This window comes from Sparassis crispa (assembly GCF_003851025.1).
Source record: "Sparassis crispa DNA, contig_000005F, whole genome shotgun sequence".
NCBI classification, from domain to species: Eukaryota; Fungi; Basidiomycota; class Agaricomycetes; order Polyporales; family Sparassidaceae; genus Sparassis; species Sparassis crispa.
In genome coordinates, this window is record NW_020939752.1 from 197495 (window position 1) to 214014 (window position 16520).

Here is a 16520-nt window from a genome sequence, read left to right on the forward strand (position 1 = left end):
TCTCTGCGTTACATTCCAGCGCCTCCGGGTGCGCTTCCATCAGGAACAAAGTTTGACAAGTGGACGCCGGACGACTCTGCGCGAACCTTCCCCAGATCTGGAGCCCATAGCAGAGGTAGCTTCCGCGATCCACCAGCTGCCGAGCGTCCGTTTACGTTGTCGGGATGTCGTGTAGCGTCGGCGAAAGGTTGCGCCGCTGCGCCGACGACGTTCATGGTGAGATGTAGTGTGCTCCGACTGACATGTTGACGACGCTCGCTCACCGACAGGGAATGAAGCGCCGCAGAAGCAAGTTCCACCGAGAATTCTCGTCATGCACAGGTCATCAGCGGGACGAAACGCTTGACATCCGAGGAAGGAGGGCGCGCGACGGCGGATGGCGCGGAATATATATATGTAGCACGGCGTCCATGCGAGCCACCAGACTCCGCGATGCGACGACCCGAGAACGTAAGCTTCCTCCCGGCCCAGGTCGACGCCGCGCTCGCGTCCCGGCCGCTCACCGCGACGATTTCGCCGCTCTACCTCTTCCTCTCCGACCTCGTCCTCTTCTTCGGGAACGCCTTCTACCTCCCCGGCATCGTCTTCCCCCTCGCACCCTGGCCCTCTGGCCACCTCGACGAGCTCTATCCCTCTCTCGCCAACCTCTCTGCCATATCCGTGCACCTCTTCCTCGTCTGTCTCCAGCTCGGCTTCCTCCTCTCCCTCCCCCTCGGCCTCTTCTTCGTCGGCGCCGTCTGGCTACTCTACTGCGCCGCCGTCTTGTTCGCTGTCTTCCTCGTCTGCCTCCCCCTCAACGGCGGCCGCAACGGCCAGAAGGTGCTCAGCGACAGGCGCATCCTCCATGGCTGCGACCCCAAGGATAGGGAGTCCTGGGTGTTCATCAACGGCGTCGCCGTCGGGTACGAGCACACCCCTCCCCCATCATTCCCGTCTCGCTCACGCCCCCGCCAGCAAACACTGGCTTCAGAGCAACCTCGACAGGCTCTCCCTCACCTTCCTCCGGCCCATCACCGGCGTGCACAACATCACGTGAGTCCCCCCCCACTCCGCGCGACTCCCTCTGACCCCGCCCAGCGCCGGCATCGTCTTCGACGTCCTTGAGTGCCTCATCCAGCGCGACTTCTCCTACCACCCGCGGGACGTGCGCCAGACGTACGCCTTCCTCAAGAACGCCCTCCTCGACCCGCACAAGGACAAGGTCGTCCTCCTCGCCCACTCCCAGGGCGGCATCATCGCCTCCATGGCCCTCGACTGGCTCTACGCCGAGCTCCCGCTCTCCGCCCTCCGCAAGCTCGAGGTGTACACCTTTGGCTGCGCCGCGAACCACTTCAACAACCCCTTCAGGGCCGCGCGCCCGGGCGACGCCGCGACCGACGCGGAGCGCGACGACCCGCTCCGCGCGCGCGTGAACCCCGACTCGCCGCTCGCGGGCAGCGCGCGCGCAATCCTCGGCGCGCAGCCGGGCGCGGCGGCCAGCACGGCGCCGTTCGACGACGCGCGCGCGGTCGCGCACGTCGAGCACTACGCGAACGAGTGCGACTTTGTCGCGCGCTGGGGCGTGCTGCACTACGCCGCGCGCGCGGAGCGCTTCGCGGGGCGCGTCTTTACGCGGCGCGGCGCGTCGGGGCACCAGCTCAACCAGCACTACCTCGACGCGATGTTCCCGCTCGACGATGGGCGCGCGGCTGTGCGTGAGTATAATGAGTTTGTGGATGCCGAGTGCGAGGTCGATGAGGCGCTTGTGATGCGCCGCGAGGAGCCGGAGGTGGCGGAGATGGACCGCATCCTTGGGTCTGATGGGGACGGAGAGGGTAAGGAGACGGTGGAGGTGGCGATGGGAGACGGGAAGGGCCGGGTCGGGCCGCTGGGGAAGATGTATCGAAAGGCGACGCGGGCGCGGGCGAGGGCGGCGCAGGGGGCGCGCGTGAGGGACTTGAGCCGGCTCTGGGCGTATAGGAACGGGATGTCGCCCGAGGATTGATATTGAGTGTTGGCGCGTGAGTGTTCGTGTTGTTTGTGTTCTGGACACGCTTGGTCGTCTGGGATGTGCGTTCTGGATTGGTGGTGAGCAGGTGCCAGGCATCGTTTGCGGCCTCTCTGGATCCGAGTGGGTTGGAACCTGTGGGCCTCTGTGTGATAGCTAAATTCAAAACGTTAGACGTTTCTCGACGAAACTCACCTCCCGGTATTTGTTCGCGGAGCAGCAGTTTAGTGTGGGACAAACGACCTAAACCAAATGCGGAAGCTCAAGCGCTCGCCGGAGAGCCTGTGTGCGAGAGTTCTCGCACTGGCATGCCCTGGAGAGAGCTGAGAAGATCCTTATGAGCTCTTTCATGGCTTGGGGAACATGTTTATGGTTCTCAAGGGGTGACATGGTTGCCAGCATCTGATGATGGAGGGTTGACCGCATATTGACTGGTTGCCCAATTCGGCCTAAGTCTGTTTGTTCCGCACTAAAGCGCTGCGCCACAAACAAAAATCGGGAGGTGAGTTTCGTCGCAAAACGTCTAACGTTTTGAATTTAGCTGGAACATGTACGCCACTGTGACTGGCACTAGCGCGGAGTTCTGCAGCGCGGCGCTGAGTTGAACGGCGACATGTTCGTAAATGTATCATTAATTAATAATCGCGGCGCTCCAGTCGGTCGTGCGGATACCACGGTGTGCGATGTGTGCAATGTGTGAAGCTTTGAAGCCCGGTGAGAACGTCGATAGTTTGCGTTGGACTCTTGTCGAACCGGCTGCTCGGCGCTCAGCGCTCAGTACTCAGTACACTGGACTTCAGAACTGAATTTGCCGGTAGGATACTTGTTGAACAGTGGCAACGATTCGAATATTCAAATGTTCACTCACAGCGTGCCCCCGGTGAATCCGCGCGTCACAAGCGCGCAGGTGAGCCGATGCTGCTGCTTATATTAATATTATGTTACTTTCCGCACTCCGAGTCCGTGCCTGTGCATTCGACCTGTCGACTCGTCTTCATCACGGCCTCTGGTTGTCCTTCGGGCTGCGAAGTTCAGCGTCTGCGCGGTGCGTGTGGACTCCAGCTGACGTTGTGCTTTTCCTCTCAAACCGCGTTTCGGATTGGCTGTATGCGGAATGGACGCTTCATTGGCACAGAGTCCGTCGAGCGGAGGATGACAACGGCGTGCGGGTGACGACGGCGATACCAGTAGCATGCATGGCGATCGGGAGAACGCATCACTCGACGGCGGAGGCTCATCAGCAAAACTAGACGAAACTTATAAGGCATGATAAGCCCTTGTAAGGTACATAAGACTCGTATCCTGCCGAGTTTTTCACCGGGCCTTATAATATGACCATGAGAGTTCGGAAGGGCCATAAACCTGGCAAAAGCAGGCATCCTTATGAGCCTTCCGAAGCTTCCAAAGCCTTATAAGGCCAGATGTGTCGAGGGTTCATTTTCTGAATATGATAGGGAATTTTCACGCATCAAGCATATGCAGAGTCCTGTTAACTATAAAGAATATATTCCAATATTATAACTACATGAAAATATAACAAGACTGTAGAATAGATATCGACCCGCACACTAAATGCACCGAAAACACAGAAATAATGACCCCAGGAGCATAAATTGTAGCGACAGGGCCTGTCAGGAGCGAGTTGATGCCGATCGCACCCCGACAGGGCCGCCGCCCGTGCACCTATGCACCGCGCATCGAGCTGCAGTGCGACACAATAGGCCCGAGCAGCATCAAGTCTTCCTGCAGATGTGCAGTGCCAGGGAAATGAAAGGGAAATAATCAGATAATACTCCAAACATACCTGGCTAGCATAGGCTCCATTCAACCTCCAAATCCCCATTGGCATTGTGCCGGTGTATCTAGAGCGAAGATTGTCAGACAGCATCCATGAGGGACAGGATGTATCTGCCAATCCGAAGCTCAGGCAGAGTACATGGAGACTGCGAGGCACATCTGTGGGTACAAAGATGGCCCCGCATGAGAGTGTGATATGCAGTAGCTAGTCGAAGGGAACAGTGGAGGCAGGAAGAGAGAGAAGAGGATGCCGACGTGAGGTGACCAAGCAATTTTGATGAAGTTCAACATTTGCAGTTGTTTGTGAGCCATCATAGGCCAGGGGTAGTCAGACTGGCAGAGAGTTGCGCAGTTACGGGAGGCAGTACGGAGGGTATATGTGGGGGTCAGCAGCGAGATGGACGCTCAGAAGGCCTTGCAAGGCCTTCTGATACGCCATCAGTCTTATCACGTGTTCCAAATGCCACCAGGGCATAGCAGATTTCTCCACTTTTGCTGATGCTCGAACTGGACGAGGCACGTTGTTCGTCGATGTGACAAGCCGCATCATCGGCGAGTCAGGCATACTACGAAGGTATGTTCTTCTGCCGTATCGTCTCACTGGAGTTGCAGTCCCTTGTGGTCTTTTGCTTGCCTCACTTCAAAGTTTGTCCACGCTGCTCAGCCGGATGGAGACGACGGGGCAGGTAGGTGTCTCCTGGGCATATATTGACAGCCCGGGCATGCCAGCCTTACAATGTCAGTTTGTGCATCTTCCGCCGATTCCGTGCCCACCCTCTCTTCCCGTTCGCTCGCGACATATTCAGTGGATTTCCTCCGAAGTGCGTGCGTTGGAATTTAGCCCTCCATCGCTCCGGTGCCGCCGCCAGCGGTCACGGTGTCTCTACACAGATGCGGGGGCTCAGTGTTCTCGAATCCCCCAGTGCGACGGCCGTGTTCTCCTTCAGCTCGATGACATTAATCGTGCATTGGATAGCAATTGGAAGTGAGTCAGGTAACACACACCTACCATATTGGGCAGCGACCCCTGGCGGAGAACTGACTGAGCGTAACCTACTCCTGTTTGTCACCAAAACATGTACGTATAAGACAGACTAGATCATGACTAGGGACTCTGTATCTTGCAGTTCCCCTCGACTGTCCTCAAAATCAACCTTGATTTCACATGACTTCGACTTTACCGCCTCTCCGCGACCACTATCTACCCCCGGGGCCTACTGGCTCGAGTCCGGTGAATGACGATTTCTTCCGCGCCCCGTACTCGGAGACCAACGCTGAGTATCAAGATTTCTGTCTTCGTAGAGAGCAAGATGCGAAAGTATGGGCACCTTACAAAGATGTGCCATTCACTGCAGATGTGGTCGATCACTGGCCCCGTCCCCCGGTCGAGTTGGTCTTGCTGTGCTTGCATGAGGATGCATCTCCTAATCGACGTCCTGTTCCTGACAATGTGCGAAACAGCGCATTTACCCATGAGGACTGCAAGATCACCCTTAGCAGGGCCCACCCACTGCAAACTGAGCCGCGAAAGTGGTCACAGGTGTGGCGTGGGTGCATAACAATGTCGAATGATGATGGACAGGATGTCCAGGTTGCTCCTGTATTTCCGGAACCATGGGAATTTATTCCTGATGGTGACAATTGGGGGATCAATGGTGGAGAATGGTTAATGGGGGCGCAGCAGGCGAGGAGGGAGGCATGGGCATTTTTGACTTTGCATTCACTTCAAGGTACGATACTAGTATGTTCTACACTGCAGCGATCTCCCAGTCATCTGGGTCCAGTTCATACTTGTGAAGCTTCAATGTCTTGTCTGCAGTGATGGCATCAATTGGGTGGTGATACTTTACAGTGAAACTCAACATGTCATAAGTTGAATTCCACCGTGTGACAACATCCCTAGAGATCATGCAAACAGAGAGCTTGTGGCGCCGGCACATCTCCTGCCAGGCTGGCAGCACAAGTGTGCTGGAGTGAATAACTGCAAACACAAGCTGACGGATCTGTGCTGATGTCAGTAATGGCACGTACAGATCATCTTGGCTCTCACCTTAGTTAGAGTAGCATGCACCTCCGCAGTCTGGTTGAGAAGTGCCTCGCGTGCCTCATGGTCCAGTTCTGTCAGTTTGTCTACCTCCTCAGAAACTTCCTCATCCAAATCAGATACTTGCACAGTGCTGCTGTCATCGTCATCATTGCCCTCATCTTCATCGTCCAGATCCTAAAGTTCAGGCAGATCATCGAACTTGTCATCCTGCATCTCAGATGGCTTTTCGAGTGCTGAGTTGAAGGGCTGAAGCAGTGACTTTGCAGAAAGCTGGAGAGTATGGCTGAAGCAGCGGGCGCGGTTCGCCTCCTCAAACGAGTTTGGCAACTTGGCGAGCTCAGATGTCTGCTTGTCATTGGATGTTGCATTGTCGCCATTGAACATCAGAATCTGTGCAAGCGTAATAAGTCCTTGGTCTGAACGAAAGAGAACATGTCAGGGACATACCTTCTGCTCTATACCAAACCTGATTAGCATTGCGTGGAATTCCCGAGCAAGTGTCTGGCCTGTGTGTGACTGAGATGGTAGCAATCAGTCATAGTACTATTAGTATGTGAGATAGCGTACATCCGGGACTTCCATGATATCCAGAAGGAAGGAAAGGGGACGGCCTTGGAACTCGAGATGCACTGTCCAAGCAATGAAGGCATGATGATTCAGTGAAGTCCAAGCATCTGTGGCAAAATTGAGCTGTCCCGGATGATCCTGGCCATAATATCAGCAAGGTTCTTACAAGATTACAAATAATCTGAAGCCACATACTCACAATAATGTCCTGATGCGCTCGCGACAGCACTCGAATGTGCTCTTAATGTCATGCTGCAAGGTCATGAAGGAGGGCAGGGCAAGGATCGGCCAACCCGCCATCATAAGTTCCTAAAATTCCCGGTCGGAGACGATCTTGGCGGGGCAGTTGCTCTCAGTGACCCACTTGATGAGGTGCGCACTGATAGGACTATCAGCACTGATTCATACTGGAGATAGAAAAGGGAGGGACTGATGCACTGTACTTCTGAATTTGTGTGGGTATGGTGGGAGACATGCACCGGCTGTTGGCCTTGATGTGCAAACATCGCAAAAATCAAGCCATCTCTTGGTACCTTGTCACCTTTGATAGTGGCTTCGACAGCAGCAGCCCCAAAACAGCTGATGGCATGCATCTTGAGGTTCGATGTTGATGCCTTGTCCTCAGTGGGTTCTTGCACTTGCATGCAGCACAAGGAAAGAAATGACACTTCCAGCCATTGTGATATTCAACTGAAACACTCGACTTGAAAAATGAATATACCGGGGAATGCCACGCAGCTTGTAACTGCCCTGCAACATAAGTCATATTGGCATGTATAATATCAGCCACATTAGTGACCTCTTACCCAGCTCCTGCTCATCTGTTTCCTCCTCAAAACCACTTCCGATGGATGCCGACAGCGAAGAACGTCTGGATATATGGTTACTTGGCTCTGGTGTCCTCTTTCCCCCATCAGCTATGCCCGTGCCATCAGAATCACTCGAAACCTCCACGGGTTCAACCTCGGTGCCATGAGTCAAAGATCTGAAAGAGGTGCGAGAAATTTTCAAAGACAATATGGACTGTCAGAGGTGCTTGAGAGGACGGACGACAGCTTTCGCACCAGCCTGCAAGGTCTTCTTGACTTTGGCGGCCTTGCACGAGATGTGAGACTGGACCGAGTTGTGAGATGAGGATGTATTGCCAGTGTGAGGCTTAGCCTTCACCATCGCCATCGAAAAGGGAGTAGACAGCCCACAAACGAGAAATGCTATGGGCTCGATTTAAATATGAGCATGAAAAGGTGTGCATCATCCAGATTACCAGCCTGCCCCACTGCTCGCCGCTGACCAGATGAATATTGAGCAGATACAGTACACGACAGACTAGAAATGACTCACAAAATCATAAGACAATATTGAGCACGCAAGCAGATAAACATCCTGCAGATCGCTGTCCACGCAATCGACCAAATTCAGTGAGTCTGGTACATTCTGCCAGAATGAAACTGACATACAGGTATTATGAGACATGCAGTCTCCTCACATTGTATACACTCGTAGGCTTCCGTACATCGCAGTCTGGTAAAGAATCAATTTGTATATCCCTCTTGTACATTTTGCTAGATTTAAAACCACTTACCGAAATCACAAGACACGACCAATCGCAAAGGCAGATAAACATTCTGCCCATCGCGGTCCCATAATCCTGCAATTTTGTCAGTTGCACATTTCAGTAGAATCAAAATCACATGCATAAATCATGAGACACTGCAGATCACGCGACGGGACAATGCAGTAGACATTGTGATGGATGACTGTACTGGCTGTCGTGATCTGCAATCTGCAAGTTTAGTCAGTATCATAGGTTTGCACAGATTGAAATTCACTTACAAAAATGACAAGACACTGGCGTGTCTCAGATCAGGCAATGCGCGAATGTACTGGATGTTACAGCCTGCTATCGGCCAATTTTGTGAGTATCGCGCGATCTAAGTATTATGATACAAAAACTCACCGACAGGGACTCTATAGCCAATATACCAGAGATTTGCTGCACTCACTAAGGGTGCCTGCCCTGCGAGAGGGGACGCGCCTTGGGCCACATGCGCGCTGGGCCTATGGTGATGTGTCTTGATCACCATAGACTGTTGTGACCTAGTTTCTGTCAATGTGAATGAGAAAGTACCATTCTACTTGTTGTTGACTCACCTGCCAGTCTTGCAATGATCCATGTAGGGCCTTTTTGTCGAAGTCGACCCTGCAAAGTGGCAGGATGGTAAGAGTCACTAGTCATAAGCGGCGTCTAATCAAGTCGGGATCTCAATCCAGCGCTCGTATCAAGGCGCCTAACACAGTGCTTTGAGACAGTGTGTCCAGCATTTTTGTAGCTAGAATCTTCGTTCTTTTACTGATTAGACCCATTCGCTTACTAGACTTCATCAAATGCGCACTCTGGTGTTGACCCTCAGCCACGGCCAGTCAAGGCACATGGATTTTGATGTGTTCGCGCAGTGTGTCAGTCACTCACCAAGGCAAATGCCTGACTTTGTGCATATGATATCAATGCATCAGGAAAACCCAACTTTTACTTAAAGATGTCCTTATGTGACTTAAATGCACTTATAGGCCTTAAATAAGGTAAAAAAGAACAAAAAGTCCATAAGTCATATTTTCTTAGAGGCTTAAAAGTCGACTTTTGAGAACTTATGGGTCTTAAATAAGGCAAAAAAGGACAAAAAGTTGGAATAAGCCCCATAAGTAAAAGTTGGGTTTTTCTGATGTGCATACATGCCCATTGACGAGCTACCCTGGCGAGTGCTCGAGCTCATCAATGACTCCCATTTTGCATGGCCCACCGAGTGCATTGCTAACAGCTAGTGTTGTTGGTGGCTTGGCTTCTAAGCCCAAGCCAGGCCAAGCTGAGCCGTAGAAAGCCCGGCCAAGCCTGGCCAAAGCCATCTGGAAGCCTTGCCGCTGGGCCTGGCTTGAGAATGCTCAAGCCCGAGCTGAGCCCGCGACCCTGGGGCTTTTGGCGCTATGTGCAGCAAAAATACAGGACTGCCTAACCCAACATCCAGCCTCATTCACACCTCACTGCTACCTTTGCTGGCACTCCTGGGCATACCAGAAAATTCCTCACTTTCACTATGACAACCCCTTCTGTGATATGCTCTTTTTTCCCCCAAAGGTGAGTATCTCCATGAAGGTATGATGATATTGAAACCCTTATGAACATTCATAGACTGGCACAACTCACCTATAATGCTATCCTAGAGGCTGCCAGTCAAGTTGAGCTGTCAATTTCTTATTGATCAACTATCTGAGTAGGTTACCTAGTAGCTACATACAAAATATTTTTTTTCTTCAGCAGGCCCTGGCTTGAGCCCAAGCCAAGCCTGAGCCAAGCCCAAGCCCTATCATCAGGCCTAGTTTGGAGTTTGATGAAGCCCAAGCCTGCTAAAGCCAAGCCAAAGCCAGGGCGTTCAGGCCAAGCCAGGCCCTCAACAACACTACTAACAGCCACAAGTGTGAGCATGGCAGGCGCAGCATTCGGCGTTACCTGCGCAGGGCGTCCTGCATCATGCTGTCGATCTCATCTATCTCTTTGACAACGTTCCCCTACCCTCCATCGCCACCGTGTGCGGCAATGGGTGCCCAATGGATTCTGGGCCTGAGTGTTTCTTCTCGTCCAACTCCAAGGCAGAAGACAGCGGTTCGGACTATGCGAATGGCGACTTCAGCGAAAGCGAATCGATCGAAGAGTAGGCAATGCCTCGACGATGACTGGACGTACTCGCGCATGCGTAATGCACGTCCATATGACTGCCAATCCAGTTTGAGTTCGGGCTTTTGTCTGCAGGTCGAGCCCGCGTAAGTACTCTCTGTTATCGGTATTATTTTCTTAGCTCATTCCTGGACCTCCTGCTGTATGTCAACCCCGATGAAATGCTAATGGACTCAAACCCAGGCGTGCAGCTTGGCAGCGTGGAGGTCGAGGACCCAGATGGAGTGGGCAGTGAAGATTGCGAGCGAGCCTGTCACTGTAGTTGCTGTTGTTAGGCTCAATGTGGATTGGGAGATGGAGGGATATGACTGCACAATGCTCGTGCTCCTGCAGCGCACAGATGAGCTCATCTCACACGTCGTGCAAGTGAATGCACACACGATCATTGTCACCTAGTTGGGCTCTAGCATCACCATGCCTTGGGTGAACCAGGTGCCCGCCATCCTAACCCGCCAACAGTGTAAAACCCGTCATACACCACACACACCGCGGGATGGGTGAACAGTATGCGCGGTGTACACACTAACCAGACCCTTACCCGTACCCGTATATACCTTATATAGTATACCGTGGTGTGATCCGCCACCCATGTTAGTCACTACTCATGGAGAATCTGTGTTTGTACATGTGATGGAGTTTGTCGAAGGATCCTCCGGAAAAGCAGTGGATCTCAACAAAGTATCAGAAGTGCAGCTCAGGATGATCATAAGTTATCCTTTTTCAAAATGCATTAATTGCATTTTCCATTGTCATTCAAGCTTCTTACCTCTCCCAACTCTAAAGGCGAGCGCGATGTCTTCTGGCCTCCACAAGATGATTCAGTGCAATGTATACCACCCTGACATTGATCTCGGGAACATGAGCATTAGGCAGAGTGACTCAGACTTGGATGCCTACCCAGTTGTATTAATCGATTTTGCTTTCTCTGAGCCATTTACTCATTCTCCAGCATATGTCAGATACCCCATCATCAGGTAAGTGCCTCTGCCAGACTGTGAAATATATATACCATAACTGACATGTTGCATGAGCAGAATTGTGTCCATCCTTCAAAGCATGGGTGCAGATCTCTCTCTGGTGGAAACATGGTTCCTGGATGGGATGCACCATGGCTTGCCCTGGAGTGCGCTCTTCACAGGTGTTTTCAAGGCTAAACCAAACTGGTTTAATATTATGGCAAACAGAGAGCTGACCGCAGCTGAGGATAAGTCTACTTTTGTGCCATTCCCCGATTGAGTGGATGTGTTTTTCCTCCTTGCATTGCACATTATGCTGCCTCATTTGGCACTAGTTTATGAGTGATGTGTCATTACTGTTGCTGTTGCTGCTGCTACTCGCTCAATGCAAGCTCTGTCTCATCTGAGCCAACATTTGTTTGTGTGAATGCAGGCATTGCTATTGGTACATCAGATAATTTGTATGGTTGTGGAAGGATTGGCTGTAGTGCACCGGATTAGAGGTTCAATTACTTATACTGTGTTCTATTATGGCGGAGATTATGATCACTGATAAATGATGTAGAGCCCTCCGCGGGTTACCCTTCTCCTTGCACATATGTGTCACCTCGAAATTTGTGTCCTCCCGCATGAACTGCTTTCTTTTCCTATAAGTTCGTGCTCATCATTGCTCACAATTCGCACTCTGGATCTCACTCCTAGTGAGAAGACCCTTCTATTTTTTGGGACAGTGATGCGCCCATGCCCATGCCAACCTCCTGCTACAAAGTGTTCTCTGCGCCGGAGGGATTAGAGATTCATCTCGTACGTGATCGATGCAGATGGAAATGAAGCAGATAGGCTGAACAGCAGCCATGCGCTAGACAAGTGTTAGACACTGTGCTTAGTACCCAATGGCGAGATTGTTCACAAATACCCAGACTCACCTGTCCCTCTTCTCATATCCTTCCAGCAAATGTTCATCGCTAAACACAAACTCCCCACTTACACCCTTGTTCGAAAGGAAGCAGATCGCATACACGATGATCAGGATGGTGCCAGAGTATGCAATGAAAGCTGCAACGATGAAAAATGGTGATAGAGGGCTAGACAGGATGTCAACACCTTGTATGACGATCAGGACGATATGAATGGAAATTGCGCATGAATTCTCAGCTGAAGGGTATAATTCGTCGAGTGGGCCAGAAGGCATTGGTGTGAGGGGAAGGACTATTCCAGGGACATCTGGAAGAGCACGATGTCAGCGTAAAGCAGATTGATGGGGGATGCGGAGATAGTGAGCGACCTCGGATGAATAGTGGCATCGTCTTGGGAAGGAAGAAAGGATACGGACCCACCATCCGTAGTTCAGTGTGGAGATCCACCTGGCTAAGATGAAAGGTTAGAAATTCGCAATGTCATGATTAATGTACAAAGTATAAGATTGAGGCACATGCGCAGAGCATGCGTGTTCATGAGGTCAGTCTGGGTTAGTGTGGGAGGTAGAATACATGTGGCGCTCCTAAGATGACGCTGGAATGTATTGTAGAAACTTGACGGTACAACGTGAAAGCATCTAGTGCTCTGAGCACTAAAGTGAAATGGACCTTGAAGGGCTACACGCATATCATACAAAGTGTTTCAAATGTAGCGGAGACTCCGAGATATATTGTAATAGAATGTACCATCTGGACAGAGGGAATTGCATGTCAGATGGCCATGCAACATGAAAAAATTAAACGCCCGGCCTTGCTACTGAGAGCTATGGGATAGAATAGCATTAACTAACACATCAGATTGTGACGGAGGGAAGCAGGAAGCACCATTCTGGTGGTTTTTTTGATCCTGAACGAGATTAACTCACAATAATCTGCAACATTTGTTCAAAAGAGCCAGGATCCAAAGCCAAATTTTTAACACGATGAAGGCCTTGCACAATTGCCTGGCAACCCATGGGTTCACCAAATCATGGAATGCTGCTATGATGTAATGGGGATTGGCACCGAATGACAGAGGGCAACTCAATGATCTGCTGAGCTGCTTGTTGTACTCGATGAAAGGCAGTGAGAGCGACTTGTGGACACTGATAAACTGGGTAATTCCATCAGCGAGTCGTATTAAGAGAATGTAGGCATCAGCTACTGTGTCCAAATCGCAATGATTATGGACATACCTCAAACCAGATCATCAGAGACAAGTCGGTCGAGTTCTGAAACAATCACGTCCGAGAGACGAAATCAATAACACAGCGGACAGTGGAGGGAGTGCAGTGAACTGGATTCCAGTAGAGGATCGCCTTCAGCTTAGACGATGGATCGCTATACTGCAGCGACAAAATAGACGTAGGACTACCAATTTGAAGCAAAACAACCGGAACCCAACGCCACATGATTGGATCGACTGCATACCCTTGCGACTGCCACAACTCGAGTAATGTACCAATGCACGGCGTGAGGAGGATGCACCTACATGCAAGTTGTGGGGCGTAGGATCACGGTCGATCACGCGCATGTAAGACAGAGGGTGCCTTTGAGATGCACTATCGCAATGAGAAAAACATCGCTGTACAGACTTAGTATATGATACTAGTGAAAATGGAAAAATACAGGATGGAGTCTGTACATCACGGTCGCGATCGGGATTAAGAGTAGCATAGAAGCTTGATGTTAGACATTTCCACGGCCTCTTGAAGTGAAGCTTTAAAAGGTACTCTATCTAACTGTAGCAGAGAAGCTAAAACAGCATCAACGTAGGCAGGCAAAAAATGGGTCTCACTCCAAGTAGCAAGAAATGGACGAGCTTATCGTTCATAATCCTGCTATCTATGAAGGGCCCCAGCGGACAAAATTATCCACTTTTCGTAGTAGTGTTTGATTGACCAGACTCCATTTTCGCTCATCTCTTGCGTTTTCGCTGCACGTATCTCGGTTTCAGTTAGATCTGAATGTGACAGATGTCAATGCGCTTGCCTTTCCGAGAATTCACCCAGTCTTCAAGCTTCAAGCTTCAAGGCTGTACCTGTGGGACATACTGTGCTTGTCTTCGTCTCTCTCACCACTGAGCTGTCGTTATTTGTCGCAGTAATCTGATATCTACGGCACCACAGTTGGATTAGATAACTAAGATTCTTGGTACTCACACGATTTCAGAGTCTCGTAGCCTTTCCAGTAGTCAGCTTGAAAAGCATATTAATGTCTAAGGTTGAGGATTCTATGCATTATAAGCAATCTACCTATTGCATTGAAATGAGTAACACTCTTTGATGTTCAAGTAAGTAGTTTCTTCTAGTAGCCACGTCGATATCACACCCAGTGAATTCGAGCAGCACTCGTGGTTGAATGTGTATTTCTTTGGGGAAAAGGTTCAATCATACCTAAGGCTAGATTAGTTCTCTACTCAGCCTGTCATGACTAGAGGTGAGTTTTGAGAGAAGGTCATAGCTCCATACCATTGAGTGACTTCCTACCATGGCACACACAAATCTGTCTTCACATCATAAGATATAAATGTCTCTTCCTGCTACACATCTTCCAGTGTAATAGCATCCAGTCTATTGAAATAGTCTTATGATAACTCCAGATGGCGGGGTCTTGAGTCCGAGTCGCTCAAGCGTCCGCCGTAGCGTGGGCCTGTGCACCGTGCAACTTCTAAGTTTCCACCATGAGCATACATGCTTCAGTGAATATAGAAAGAGATCATTTTAGACCCATCTACCACCGTCCCCCAACACTGCACACACTGCTAGCACACATACTAATGGATCCTCGTGCATACACAGCACCTACCCCTCACGGAAGCAGTGTAAATACTCGACAAGCTTGTTGTCCACACCATCAAATCATCGCATGCTAATGTGCTGCTCGCAGATTCCAATGTCATGATGCGCCACGATGCAAATGCACCGACGTGCTCACCTCGTACATATGATGCGTCGCGCACGCCGCATGCGTTTGTATATCCGGCCGGTGCATACTAAGCCAGTGGTGCAGTCCATGGGTGATGGACTGATGTGTGCCATACATGGGTCGAGTACTGTGCAGGTGGCAGGCCCATCAAGTATCAGCTGGAGCAAGACATGGTACCTCAAAAAATGCACCTCTACGTGCGATGTAACGGCTCACATTTGAAGTGACTGCGTCGACCTGCCGGCAGGGATGCTGGTGGACCTGCCATTCCCACGTAGGAGTCTGACGGTGCATTGATACAGGTGTTCCTCCAGGGCTGAGAGTTGTGGGGGTGTTCTTGGGGAGGGACCATACCATAGTATATCTGTGTCCGCAGAATTACATAAATGCAACAGTGCATAATCTCGCAGCTTCAATGTTTCGACACCTGAGAGGAATGCGTGTGCATAACAGATTCGCACCAGTGTCCAATGTAAATGAGTTCAAAATGTGATATCCAAGTGAAAATGTAGATATATATCAAATATACATTACCTAAGGGATCACCTTGAAAAGTATAATCAGCTGAGAACACAACATGGAACCCAGAGACAAGTGCCACAGGCCATCTTGACTCCGTTTTCGCCGTGCCGACTTCAATTGTGGTTCGTCGGTCACATTTTCACAGCACATATCTCGTTTTCGGTTAGATCCGAATGTGACAGATGTCACTGTGTAGTGGCACCTAGGCTATGGCACGGTCGTCCATTTCTCCACTGTTTCTTGCTGGCCTGCGGCACTTGTCTCTGGGTTCCATGTTGTCTTCTCAGCTGATTATACTTTTCAAGGTGGTCCTTTAGGTAATGTATATTTGATATATATCTACATTTTTACTTGGATATCACATTTTGAACTCGTGTGGACACTGGTGTGAATCTGTTATGCACACGCATTCCTCTCAGGTGTCGAAACATTGAAGGTGCGAGATTATACACTGTTGCATTTATGTAATTCTGCGGACACAGATATACTATGGTATGGTCCCTCCCCGAGAACACCACCGCAACTCCCAGCCCTGGAGGAACACCTGTATTAATCATGCACTGTCAGACTCCTACATGGGAATGGCAGGTCCACCAGCATCCCTGCCGGCGGGTCGATGCAGTTACTTCGAATGTGAGCTGTTGCATTGCACGTAAAGGTGAGTTTTTTGAGGTACCATGTCTTGCAGCTGATACTTGATGGGCCTGCCACCTGCACAGTACTCGACCCACGTATGGCACACATCAGTCCATCACCCACGGACTGCACCACTGGCTTAGTATGCACTGGCCGGGTATACCAACGCATGCGGCGCGCGCGACGCATTGTGTGTACAAGGTGAGCACGTCGGTGCATTTGCATCGCAGCGCATCACGATATCAGATTCTGCGAGCAGCGCATTAGCATGCGATGATTCGATGGCGTGGACAACAAGCTTGTTGAGCATTTACACTGCTTCCATGAGGGGCAGGTGCTGTGTATGCACAAGGATCCGTTAGCACGTGTGCTAGCAGTGTGTGCAGTGTTGGGGGCC

At 50.7% G+C, this 16520-nt stretch overlaps 7 protein-coding genes across 7 annotated transcripts; 3 read left to right on the forward strand and 4 right to left on the reverse strand.

Annotated features, from left to right (window-relative positions):
- Positions 1 to 8: 8 nt before the first annotated feature.
- Positions 9 to 215, reverse strand: SCP_0600750 (hypothetical protein; the record flags this gene model as incomplete). The annotated part of the gene is made up of 1 exon (XM_027759209.1): positions 9 to 215. One exon carries the CDS (start codon positions 213 to 215, stop codon positions 9 to 11), a length of 207 nt encoding a protein of 68 aa, XP_027615010.1.
- A 217-nt stretch (positions 216 to 432) lies between these two features.
- On the forward strand, positions 433 to 1984 carry SCP_0600760 (hypothetical protein; the record flags this gene model as incomplete). Its single annotated transcript, XM_027759210.1, has 3 exons — positions 433 to 902; positions 955 to 1032; positions 1078 to 1984. 3 exons carry the CDS (start codon positions 433 to 435, stop codon positions 1982 to 1984), a joined length of 1455 nt encoding a protein of 484 aa, XP_027615011.1.
- Positions 1985 to 6005: 4021 nt separating this feature from the next.
- On the reverse strand, positions 6006 to 6308 carry SCP_0600770 (hypothetical protein; the record flags this gene model as incomplete). The annotated part of the gene is made up of 2 exons (XM_027759211.1): positions 6006 to 6221; positions 6279 to 6308. 2 exons carry the CDS (start codon positions 6306 to 6308, stop codon positions 6006 to 6008), a joined length of 246 nt encoding a protein of 81 aa, XP_027615012.1.
- A 1116-nt stretch (positions 6309 to 7424) lies between these two features.
- SCP_0600780 (hypothetical protein) lies at positions 7425 to 7574 on the reverse strand (the record flags this gene model as incomplete). Its single annotated transcript, XM_027759212.1, has 1 exon — positions 7425 to 7574. One exon carries the CDS (start codon positions 7572 to 7574, stop codon positions 7425 to 7427), a length of 150 nt encoding a protein of 49 aa, XP_027615013.1.
- A 2770-nt stretch (positions 7575 to 10344) lies between these two features.
- Positions 10345 to 10521, forward strand: SCP_0600790 (hypothetical protein; the record flags this gene model as incomplete). The annotated part of the gene is made up of 1 exon (XM_027759213.1): positions 10345 to 10521. One exon carries the CDS (start codon positions 10345 to 10347, stop codon positions 10519 to 10521), a length of 177 nt encoding a protein of 58 aa, XP_027615014.1.
- A 396-nt stretch (positions 10522 to 10917) lies between these two features.
- On the forward strand, positions 10918 to 11361 carry SCP_0600800 (hypothetical protein; the record flags this gene model as incomplete). The annotated part of the gene is made up of 2 exons (XM_027759214.1): positions 10918 to 11099; positions 11160 to 11361. 2 exons carry the CDS (start codon positions 10918 to 10920, stop codon positions 11359 to 11361), a joined length of 384 nt encoding a protein of 127 aa, XP_027615015.1.
- Positions 11362 to 11870: 509 nt separating this feature from the next.
- On the reverse strand, positions 11871 to 13571 carry SCP_0600810 (hypothetical protein; the record flags this gene model as incomplete). The annotated part of the gene is made up of 4 exons (XM_027759215.1): positions 11871 to 11940; positions 12008 to 12305; positions 12367 to 12445; positions 13530 to 13571. 4 exons carry the CDS (start codon positions 13569 to 13571, stop codon positions 11871 to 11873), a joined length of 489 nt encoding a protein of 162 aa, XP_027615016.1.
- Between the last annotated feature and the right edge of the window lie 2949 nt (positions 13572 to 16520).